At 39.5% G+C, this 11445-nt stretch overlaps 2 protein-coding genes across 3 annotated transcripts; both read left to right on the top strand.

Moving 5' to 3' along the window:
* The first annotated feature begins 685 nt into the window (after positions 1 to 685).
* Positions 686 to 2535, top strand: tmem220 (transmembrane protein 220). The gene is made up of 6 exons (XM_035180307.2): positions 686 to 912; positions 1016 to 1045; positions 1118 to 1178; positions 1450 to 1573; positions 1906 to 1965; positions 2058 to 2535. Exons 1-6 carry the CDS (start codon positions 769 to 771, stop codon positions 2188 to 2190), a joined length of 552 nt encoding a protein of 183 aa, XP_035036198.2. The 5' UTR covers positions 686 to 768; the 3' UTR covers positions 2191 to 2535.
* A 313-nt stretch (positions 2536 to 2848) lies between these two features.
* LOC118123923 (protein SCO1 homolog, mitochondrial) lies at positions 2849 to 7382 on the top strand. Of its 2 annotated transcripts, none has more exons than XM_035181627.2 (7): positions 2849 to 3085; positions 3838 to 3957; positions 4465 to 4555; positions 5711 to 5908; positions 5997 to 6089; positions 6618 to 6733; positions 6867 to 7382. In XM_035181627.2, exons 1-7 carry the CDS (start codon positions 2939 to 2941, stop codon positions 6999 to 7001), a joined length of 900 nt encoding a protein of 299 aa, XP_035037518.2. In that variant the 5' UTR covers positions 2849 to 2938; the 3' UTR covers positions 7002 to 7382. The 2 variants fall into 2 exon arrangements, with proteins under 2 accessions (XP_035037518.2, XP_035037517.2); XM_035181626.2 differs by having other exon boundaries at positions 2850 to 3085; positions 3835 to 3957.
* The last annotated feature ends 4063 nt before the right edge of the window (positions 7383 to 11445 follow it).

The following is an 11445-nucleotide window of genomic DNA, read 5'->3' as shown; positions in this document are numbered from 1 at the left end:
CTCACATATATATTTGAATTTTTATGATGCAAATTCCAATACAAATTTGGAACTAAATCAAAGATACATTAGAGAGGCATTATACCAAGTATGATTAACAAAACAAACAGCCTAGAATATACCTATATATTGAGATATGTATTACTTCTGTGACATTCATTTCTGTGCATCATGCCATGTGTATTTTCGACTCTGATATCTGTCCTTTATCTTTTAGTTTCCTGCTCTGGTAAATTTGAATAGTGCATTTATAGCCGACTGTGTGTTTCCTTTAGATATTATCAAAATGTAATGCACTCACATCCAGTGGGTGTTTTGTTTTGTAAAGAGGAGTCGGAAGTAGTATTTTGTCATCATTGCTGCCCTGACGTCAATGCGGTCTCAGGGAATGAGTGCTCGTTTTGTTGTACGGGGCAGCCAGGAGGTTAACACCCAAGCTTTCATTTTATTAAGTTAAATCACCTGTATTTCATATTCTAAACACATTACAAGATATTTATGTCGAAGAATGCCTTTATTTTAATAAGCGTTATAATCACATGACTGTATTGTGGAGTGCAGTGATGCCATGTATGCAACATAAATTAAATATAACAAAATAACAAAATAATCCGCCACAGTGTGTGGGATTGAATCATATGCCGTGTGTGTGTGTGTGTGTGTGCACCCTGGCTTTAGTGTACTTCATATCAAACACACCGTCTCGCTCTATTTCTGCAGACTGTAGAAGCTGCAGTGCGTCTGCTTTGCTACATCTGTACGTCCCGCATGCCCGGGCGGGGACATGCAATCTCGGAGGAAACCATGGGAGAAGTTTGTAAAGCTGAGAACACGGGGACATGGCGTTTTCTGATTTGGAGAATTTGCAATGTCTCCATGTCTGTATTCTTCGCTCTTGCCACATATGTTCAGGTGAGGGTGTTTATGTATCTCCCACCGCCTGTCCCCTCTTCACTCACCAAACATCTTTATAACTCGTGATCGATAACCGAACATTGACCTGTGTTGTCCTCAGATCAATGATCCAGACGCAGGTTTGTGGATGGTAAGATCACACCCACCCCTCATGTTGTGATCTGTTCCATGTGAGGGGTCATTGACAGAGTTTGTGTTGCAGGTGGGTTATGGAGTTCCTGCAGCTCTCTGTGCATTGATTGGCTTCAAACCCCATTTGACAGGTACAGAGACAAGTTCACATCTGTACTTGTGTTTATTTACTGTCCTTAAAAAAATGCATCGTCTGCTGAGAAGGAAAATGAAACGCTACTTTACTGATCCACTCGCTTTCTGACAGTTTCTCGGTTTTCCACGTTTCACAAACAGTTGAACTCTGATTGGGTGCAGCTTTCCAGTACTTAAAGCGCCATCTAGTGGCTGTGTAATGTCTGTACATACCTGCAGAGAAAAATCCATTGCATTTGTGTTTTTAAATGTTTGTTTTCTTCGCAGAGACTTTGCCCTGGAGGCGTGTTGCAGATCTCCATGTGATGATATCCAGTGCTGTTATTGCCACGTTAGGATGGAAGCTTTATAAAGAGAGGATCCCACACATCTTCCATCAGGAGGAGGGCAGGTATGACTTTGTTCCGCTGATGCTCAGATAATATACACACATTTATATTACACCAATGTAAACGTATATATCTTATACAGGATCAAATTGACCTTCATCATATATTTTACTGTTTACTGTTTCCTTAATGCACGGTTCATACATATGGATAATTTATATTAGAATACAAATCAATTGCTCATACTTTATTTTTGTCATTCTACTTTTCTGTCATTATTTAGTTTTTATAAAATTTAATAAATTAAATGTTACAAACCCAGTACATATATCAGTTTGAAAGCAGAACTGATACAAGTTGCATGCTATATAATTATTTTTTAAATCTCCATTAGAGAATTTTCTGGTCTGTCATTGACGGTTGTTTGGCTTCTCCTGTGCCGTCACTCTGGAAGGTAACGTTATTGGAACAGAGGATTTATTCCAAATCTTTCGATAAATTCTATTGTGTCTGAGAGATTGATGCTGTTGCACTGTTCTCTGTCAGGGCTCCAGTCGGGATCCTCCGAGTCTCCACTGCTGTTGCCATCACAGTCTTCCCCTTCGTGGCCTGGTTTTACTACTACGTCAATAAAGAGCTGAGATCCAACTGGCCGTCACATTGTAAAACTGCTATTTAAATATCAACTTCCTGCCGATGTCTTTGTTGATTAAATGTTAATTTCATGAGATTGTTTTGACTGAAAATTAACAATTATGCTGCCAAAAAATAAAAGTAAAAGTTTTTCTAGTATCATTACTGACAAACAAATTTATTTTTTCATCTAATGTTTACCTACAAACTGTATTGCATCAATATTACAAACTCTGTGTTACAGATCAAGTTAATGTTTAATTTTGATCTCATAAAGATCAGACTCAATAGATATGAATGATTTTCACATTTACTCTGATATGTCTCTTTCAAATGAAGTGCACTGTGTAAATAATGGACAATGAAATAATAAAAAAGTGAATCAAGTTGACCTTGAACATAAATATTTGAAAGATATTTTTTCTTTTTTCTCTTTCCATCTATCTATCTATCTATCTATCTATCTATCTATCTATCTATCTATCTATCTATCTATCTATCTATCTATCTATCTATCTCATTAAAATAACCGTAACTCACTCCTTTATGAGTTGACATTTCAGCCTTTAGGGGGCAGCAGAGCGCGGAGCGGCTGACGGGATCATAGAAGAAGACTCAGACACTGGTCTGAGATCAGCCCTCTGAGTTTTTCATGGATCATATTCATCCATCAGGAGTGTGAATAACTGACCCGAGAACAGCGGTTGAATGGACCGTGTTTCCCTTCACTAGTCACGTTGTGTAAACCAGTAGCCGCTTCCTTGTGTCAGCGGCGCCTCAGTGAAGGTTCAAACATGGCGCAGTGTGTGTTATACCACAGGTTGTTTCACAGTAACGCTAAAGTCCTGCAGACATGTTCCTTCAGACTCACTCACAGCGTGTCACGAAGAGAAAGCGGACTCGAACAGTCGCTGTCACCGCGGAGAGAGCAGCGCTGCCCGGTAGGTCACAGCTAGCTCCCGTTACCACCTGCTACACCAAACTCCATTCACAAATCTGCTCATTTAACGTACAAGTGAGGCTGCAGCTACGCTTCTGGGCTCACGCACCACTTTAACCTTTCATCATAGAAGTTTAGTTTCACATACAGCTTGTTTTAAAGTGAATGTCGAAATATTAGGAAATATGACAAAACAGTTCTCCTCATAGCACAGCTAAACACCAGCTGAGAGTAGTATGGATATAACAACACACCAAACTCCATTTAGAAAATGGTCAATTTATCACAGAGCTGGACGATATGGCCAAAAACTATAGTTTGAAGTTTGAGTGAAGGTTTTGGTTTTAAACTCTTCTTCATGAGCAGAGAAAAAAAAACTAGACAATCAGCACATTGTATACATCTGAGGTAGATCCATTTAGTTTTATACCTCCACACTGTGCTCGCACAATGCAACAGTATTGAACCTCTGTTATGTTGCTTTTGATGATCATTATATTGTTATAATCATTGATATAGTTTTACAGTTATTTTCCTTTTTACAAGTACGAGCGGCCACTCGTTTAAATTCTAAATAATTCAGTGGAGGTCTCCAGTTACCCATCAGTCTTTCCATGAAACGACATCACCTTAAATTGGTGAATGTTTGTCCTAATTCCAAGCTGTTGTGGAGATATACAAGCTTTGATATTGTGATTTATGGCCTAACCTCTAACCACAGCTCTTTGTTTTCTTGTATTTTCTCATCAGCAGGTGAACGTGAGTCACTGGCTCACCTGCAGAACGACACCGCGGCTGAATGCACACTGCACAAGAGCTTTTTCCTCTCTGCCTCCTCCACCCCCATCAGGGGCTGTGCCCAAGTCGTCTGGAGTAAGTGACTCAGGTTTAGTTAAAGCTTATAAATTCATACAGATTTTTGACACCTCTTTATTTATTCTAGTGTAATTAACTATCAAGTAGTGAGTTTATTTAGAAAGGTCTGATTGTGAATTAGTTTGGAAAAGTCGTTCTTAAATTTAAACGCTGCAATTATAAGGGGCGTTGGTGTCTTTATGTGTTAGTGTTTGAATAATGTATTCATCAGCACATCGTCATAGTTGAGTACTTTGATATATAGCAGTTATACAGTTGCTTAATCTTTCTCTCTGACCACAGTCATAATATTTATACTTTAGTCCCTCATTTTAAATAAGCTGATCATGATTCTCATATAACCGGCATCAAAGTTTGTTTAGATGATTGAATCTGTGAGCTCATTATTTAAACATTTCAGGCTGTCTGGGAGAAAAATAATATTTTGATTTAAAAGCTTGGATTTAAGTACAAATAGACTCAAGTAGTTGTCGTGTTTTTTCTCTTTGTCTTGTCTCTGTAAAGCCTGTGACATGGAAATCTTTAGCAATAACATTTGCTATCGGAGGCGCTCTGCTGGGAGGGATGAAATATTTCAAAAAGGAAAAGGAAGAAAGTGAGTATCTTACACTACTTTCAGACATGCACTGAAGTCTGGACATTTTCCTGAAATTTTCCGGACCAGTTGTAAATTAGAACACAAACGTCCAAGTCAGTTACGCCGGACATTTTCTGAAACTTTTCCTGCCAGCCTCCTGGTAAATGTTCTTGTTATTGTCCGAGTGAGCCCATGTGAGAACACAGCTGGAAAATGTCCAGAAGGTTCACGGTGAGCGGGTGACTGTGTTGATGACGTTTTTAACGCAAAAATGGAAGAACACAAACATGTCAGGATGAAAAAGAGGAGCGATACACATAGAAGAAGTCGGTGGTCAACTTGGCAAGACAATAGCTGTGTCTCAATTCCATACATCGGCTTCATTTGAAGACTGATTGTGTCACAGCGGCGCGATTGGACTGTCCCAATTCGAAGACTCCTTCAAATGCGGTCGACAATGTGTCCTTCCACCCCTGAGCAAAGGAGGCTCCATTGGCTGCATCCTCTCCGGCCCAACCTATCCCATGACTTACTTAATTAACAAACAGTTTTTTATAGAGATAATGGTGGCAGCAATTTTAAATGTAACTATCGGCTTCAACTCAACCGGAAAACGGTAAACAGCGTTTTTTAATTAACCAAAGAACTTTCTCGTCCATAGCTCTCTTGCTAGACTACGGCTGTAAGAGCAGGAGAAGCTGGTGACGCAATAAAAAGACCAGACTGTCATTTTGGTTCGGCCGATGCTCCTCTGAAGGATGTGGCTTCTGAATTGAGACACAGCTAATGTTAATGTAATTGTTGTCAAAGTGCTGTAAACAAACAGTCTGTGATTTCCACAGCAGAACTTTTACAATATGATCTACCTGCTATCAAGGCCCCAGCCCTCACCTAAATGTTCCCAACATTTTTGTTGTCGTTGTGAACACATCTGACCTGGACAATCTCCTGCTACATTCTTCACATGTAAGAAAATGTCTGGACCCAATTTTTCAGACATTTTCCGGAGTTCATGTCTTAAAACAGCTATAGTGTGAAATGTTCTGTACTCAGTAAGGTCAAGTTGAAATACAATACTAGATGGTGAATTTGTGTTATCTCTGAATCATGTTTTGGTTGTGTTAAATAGTTGTAAGTCGTAACTCTTTTAAATTTAATTGTGTAACTCTGCAGTGATGGAGAAAGAGAAGAACAGGTCGATAGGAAGACCGGCACTGGGCGGTCCCTTCTCGCTCATTGACCACGACAAAAAGCCTGTCAAGAGTGAGGACTTCCTGGGCCAGTGGGTCCTCATCTACTTTGGGTTTACTCACTGCCCGGACATCTGCCCGGATGAATTGGAGAAAATGATCGAAGTTGTGGATGAAATAGGTAATAGAAGCAGCTTTCATCACGGACTGTTTGGACACAGCAGGAAGTTAATTGACCAAACGTCCTGTTTGTGCTCGGCTTCCCACAGATAAAATAAAGTCTCTTCCAAACCTGACACCTATCCTCATCACCATTGATCCCGAGAGAGACACAGCAGAGGCCATGGCTGCGTATGTGAAAGGTAAAAAAACAAACATGCAACCCTGCAGCTTAATCATATATACAGTGTTTCCTCTCATGTTTAATTTTAGCACTGGGAGCAGGCAGACCTTTTCTAATCCCTCACACATAGATTTGATCTTTATAATAGTCTATTCTTAGTAATACAAATTTTACCAGTGGTTCTTGAAGTCAAAAATTAACTGATTAAATTTCAGTGGTCAAAGGTCACTGTGATGTCATATGAAAAATAAAGCTTGATAAAGATGGTTGGACTTTAGGAAGATATCACAGTTATCTGGGAAATAAAGTGCTATATTTCTATGAAGTAATAATTTTTAACTCAACGCAAAAACTTAAAATGTATAATACATTTTAGGGCTGTAATCAACAGGATGAGTACACAAAAACACCACTATTCAGTTATTTTGGAGTTTTCTGGATATTTAAATGTAATTTTTTATCTTGTCTGATTTAGAGCCACAGATTAATCCTCAGTTCACCTCAATAATAAAGAACTTGTTGTTTTACGTGTAATCGTACGTTTCAGAGTTTTCTCCGAAGCTGATTGGCCTGACGGGGACAACAGCTGAGATTGAGCAGGTTTCCAGATCTTACAGAGTGTATTACAGTCAGGGACCAAAGGACGAGGACAACGACTACATAGTGAGTTCAAACGGTCTCTGCTGTTACTCTCACCACATGTCTTCATAATGGAAGGATAACGTAGGACAATGCATTCAGGATTTTGTGCATTAAGATAAGTATCTGTCTGAATTCCACCTCTTGTTGTCCTTAGGTCGATCACACCATCATCATGTACCTCGTGGGGCCAGACGGAGAGTTTGCGGAGTATTTTGGACAGAACAAGCGAAGTGTGGAGATCACCAGCTCGATAGCGGCGAACATGAGAAAGTACAAGAAGGAGAAGTGACCTGCAGCCTGTTGAAGCCCATCACAGACTGACACACTGGCCTCAGGTGGTTCTGTGTAATCTGGTCAACTTAATTCATCGTTATTTATTTTGGATACGCTATTATATTAAGTTAATGTGTGAGCAGAAACATTCCTTGCAATGGATGAAGACATACCTGAGGCCTGCTGCTGTCCTAATCTTCTCCATTATTGTCAATAATACACGTCACACTCCTGCTCATTCAAAAGACTGCACTTCCTGGTTGAAAAAAAATATATGAACACTTGAGCTCTAGCTCCTTAATATCTCTGATTTCTGATGCCAACAAGAAGGAAATACCTGGAGACAAATGAAACAGTTGTTTTTGTGATAAGTCAAAATACAACACATTTTTTTGGATTTGTTTTATTTGTTCTTTACAGGAATTAAGTGTTTGAATGTGAACTAAATACAAACGTTTGTTCTCACTAAGTCCAGATGATCAGGAGTAAATTAAATCCTGCATCCGTTTTTAGACCCTGTTCATACCTGGCATCAACATGTGGATCAGGTGATCCGATCATAAGTGGACAGTTCAAAGAACAGGCTTTTCTAGTTTATTGTTGATATATTGTTCTGTGTATGTGTTGAACCGGAAAGGACAAGAATAAGGACAGAAAAACATAACTAGACTGAGGATATTTAGCAATAGTGTCCAGCAGAGAGCACTGATAAGTTTATTTTTACACTTCTCATGGGGCACTTCACACCTACCTTGTTTGGTCCGGACCTTCAGACTTTTCAGTTTAGGCCAAACCAAAATAACAGGTGTGAAATGTGCCTCGGAACATGGTCCCGACCAACGGACCAAAATTTAGTCTGACTCGAAGAGGTGGTCTGGTTCCAGATCAAACTGGACTGGGGTTTGGTTCATTTGCAGTGTGAAAACATTTTGTGGGGATAGTTATGGTAGTTGAGACGGCATTAAACCCTGGAAGAAGAATAAGAAGCAGAAGTGTGGAGCACTGAACCTGAAGTTGGTGATGCCGGTAGTAAAACCATAATTGCAGTGGCAACAGAATGAACCGGTTCATTCATTTTCTCCATTCAAATGGAAAGACTACTACCTGCTGAACTAACACACTGATGTCAAACGCCCCCCCCCAACTTCTACAAACCAATCAATGTCATGTATAAGTAGACGCTGCCCACGTATGTGATAAGGACAGAAAGTACGTATGTCATAATCAATTCTTAATGCGCTCCCTGAATTACAATGGGAAACCAAAAGTAGCTAGATCGACGTTAAACAATGTCACAACGACGTGAAGCTTGGTTTAGATTTTTAAATAATAGACATTTAAGGAATTCATAGGAATCCAATAATTATGTGGTCACAAATTACTATATTTGCTATCGTCTTGTCATTAATATTTTTTAAAAATCTATATCATAATTGATCTCAAACACTATCAGTCTTGACAAAGTTTTTTTTCCTCCATTTTAACAGATGCTACATTCTTATCCCATAAATATGACTCCATAAAGCTCGTAAAGACTGAGGTCACCATGATGAATAATTACTTTCAGATAGAATTTCACTGCAGATTGATTATGTCATTAAAAGCCTCACATTTGCTGAAAGATCCTAATGATTTCCAGTGATAGTCTCATTCGACATCCCTCCCTTTGCACATATATTTCCATATATGTCACAGACAGGGAGGAGGTACGAAGTTCACATTCAGAATAAAAACATTTATTCAGACCTGAACTCAACCACCAGCCAGTGCTGCTTTATTAATATCGTCTGTGGCCGCACACCTGTCGTGTTCCTCCTTTAGAAATGGGATTAGAAAAGCAAACACAGCAGTCGTTTGGCTCTCCGCAGCCAGACACCACACTCATTCCTGGAGGAGACAGGCCTTCCACTTCACATGCAGTGCTCAGAATGGAACAAATTGATTTCTGGATTGATAAGTTATTTTAAAATCCTCTTCGGTGCCACCCCTGAGCCTTAATTTCCCAGAATATCACTAAAACCGACTGAAAAGATCTTTGAATTCCTGGCTTTTATTAGTGATTGTTACTATGGTGGATAAAAAAAACTCAACTAAAAGATTTTAAACATTAAAAAGCTTCTAAATTCAGATACTTCTTGACTTAGTAATCATAAGAAGGTCAAAGAACATCCATTTCACCACCTGCATAGTTCCCAAATGAAATGCCATTTGATTTGGTCGGGCATTAATAACGATAATACATTTTATTTATATTGCAGCTTTCAAAACAGTTACAAGGTACTTTACGAGTTAATTCGAAATTGAAGGAAAACAATAGGAAATAGTTAACAGTTATATTGAAAGCAATTTGGAGAGTGTCAGATGGCCGATTCAATTTTGAATTGATAAAGTAGCTTTTTTTAGCGCATCAATCTACTCTTAAGAACTCCTAATGACACTGAATTTACAAAAGTATTCACACTCCTAATGCAGCAACACAAGTCAAAAAGCTTGGCACACCTTCAGAGTTTCCATGCAGTCTTAAATAGTTTAAATTCTAATCATCTGAATTTCAGGCCTTAAAGTCTTAAATATGTTAAAATATCCCAATCTAGGTCTTAAAGATGTTTAGGTAGGACTTTATTGTATTAATGTTCATTTACCACTGCTTTTTAAATGTTTTGGCAGCATGTATAGCTTTTAATGACAGATATTAAGTCACTGTTATAAAACTAAAAACAGGACTAACGTGGAACTGATAAATGGTCGTTTACAAATGCTCAGAATTGATCTCCATACACTCATCTGTAGGAAAGACTTTGTCTACTGTCTCTGTCTGTAGTTTGAGAGATAACATTGTGTTTCCAGGGATATTCTCTACTTCACCTTACCTTCAATCATGGGGAAGTGTAAGACATTCTGATAATCTGATATTCCTTCATATCTGCTGTTCTTGAAATAGGTTTTAAATTTTGTTCATTATGGTCTTGATAAGTCTAATCCTGCAGAAACCCTGACCTGGATGTGGGCAGTTTGTCTTCTTCCTCCCCTTTAAGCTCTGTTGAACTTGATGTGAAGCAATTCAGCTGCCACCATCATCTCTCCACAAATGTATTAGTTTTATTAACTTGTATACTTTAGCTCACAGTTGTGCTGAAAGATAAACTGTCGCTCCATTCTCGGGTCGTGTGCATTTGTATTTCACTGCATTCATCCCTCCCTCGGTTCTGACCACTGTTAGAATGGTATCACCCAGGTGAAGAGCAGAACCTGGTGTTGACCCGACAGTGTTTGGTTTTTCCTTTTCTCTCTCATCAGATCAGAGTATAGTTTTCTTTGTCATTTCTGAGTCCTTCAAGTCAGTTGTGGAGCCTCCGAGCGTAACACCATGTGCCTTATCACTCAAAGCAGCCTCCATCTTCCATCACTCTACCACCTGATTGATGGAGATATAAATCGATATAAATGCTGTTTGCTTTCGTAGTTGCGGAGTCGTTTGGCCGTAGAAATGACAGATCAGTGAGGGAGCTGTGTCTGGGTGCTGAGTGTCCAGAAAAGCTGCCGATGACAGAAAATGACTCAAGTGTAACACATAATTCTTTGTTTTGAGATCAATCATCTTTGTGAGTCGAAGAAAACACACCACCAGTTGTTCTCTGTCTTTTTGTACACTTTTGTCGTGTGTGGTTTGCAGTAGCGTTGCTGTGAACCAGGTCCTGGTCTCTCCCGTTGACCCTCTAATCCCGTACAGATGCACCCGTCGTCAGATCTATTTTCCACCAGGGTGATGCATTGGTCTCTCCCCGGCACACCCAGCTGATGGGGATTTTCTCCCTGCCTCTTCTCTTTCTTGTCCTGTGACCCCTCAATTCACATCCTCTGGCCTCCGCATGCACATTTGCTGCTGTGTCGCGACGTGACAGAGGGGTCGGCGAACCTTTAGTCCCCCGCGCTGGTCGGCCTGCTCGGGCCATGCTTGTCTACCCAGAGCCAATTATAATCGCAGCTGTTGCCAGACCTTCAAGTGACTTTAAGAGGCTATTAAATCAGCAATTAGTCTGTCTGTGATACACTGCCAGATGAAATGCTCATTTCATACAGCTCTGTTTGCCCGTAGAACACCATATTGTTTCCGCTGAATAGCAGAAGTGAAGATCTGAGCTCCATCTAGAAATGTGTGTGTTGAAAATAAGGTCATCTTTAGTGTGATAAAGTAAATGATTCTTAAATTTCTTCAGTTAGTTGAGGCTGCTTTCAAAAGTGCAACAGCAAACCCTGAGGCTGTACAACCAGACAGTGTAACAAAGGGTAAACCTAAAACTAAAATATTTATTCTGGGATTTGAGTTTGAGTTTTATTTTAATACCCTATTGCACCGGAGTAATCTGAATTTAATTAATGTCGTTATGCACAGTATGTTGTGATGTTTAGGGGGCTGAGATTTATGAGTGTCTGCAATTGGTAAAACAAAAACAACAGAA

Source organism: Hippoglossus stenolepis, chromosome 16 (assembly GCF_022539355.2).
Source record: "Hippoglossus stenolepis isolate QCI-W04-F060 chromosome 16, HSTE1.2, whole genome shotgun sequence".
NCBI lineage: Eukaryota > Metazoa > Chordata > Actinopteri > Pleuronectiformes > Pleuronectidae > Hippoglossus > Hippoglossus stenolepis.
This window is presented reverse-complemented; position numbering and strand designations above follow the sequence as displayed.

What these genes read in the sequence shown, in the direction of transcription:
- tmem220 (XM_035180307.2), top strand. Translation starts at nt 769, where the DNA reads ATGCCCGGGCGGGGACATGCAATCTCGGAGGAAACCATGGGAGAAGTT. An exon ending in CAGACGCAGGTTTGTGGATG is followed by an intron (nt 1,046 to 1,117) that starts GTAAGATCACAC and finishes TTTGTGTTGCAG; the next exon opens with GTGGGTTATGGAGTTCCTGC. An exon ending in CTGTGCCGTCACTCTGGAAG is followed by an intron (nt 1,966 to 2,057) that starts GTAACGTTATTG and finishes GTTCTCTGTCAG; the next exon opens with GGCTCCAGTCGGGATCCTCC.
- LOC118123923 (XM_035181626.2), top strand. Translation starts at nt 2,939, where the DNA reads ATGGCGCAGTGTGTGTTATACCACAGGTTGTTTCACAGTAACGCTAAA. An exon ending in CATGGCTGCGTATGTGAAAG is followed by an intron (nt 6,090 to 6,617) that starts GTAAAAAAACAA and finishes CGTACGTTTCAG; the next exon opens with AGTTTTCTCCGAAGCTGATT. An exon ending in ACGAGGACAACGACTACATA is followed by an intron (nt 6,734 to 6,866) that starts GTGAGTTCAAAC and finishes TGTTGTCCTTAG; the next exon opens with GTCGATCACACCATCATCAT.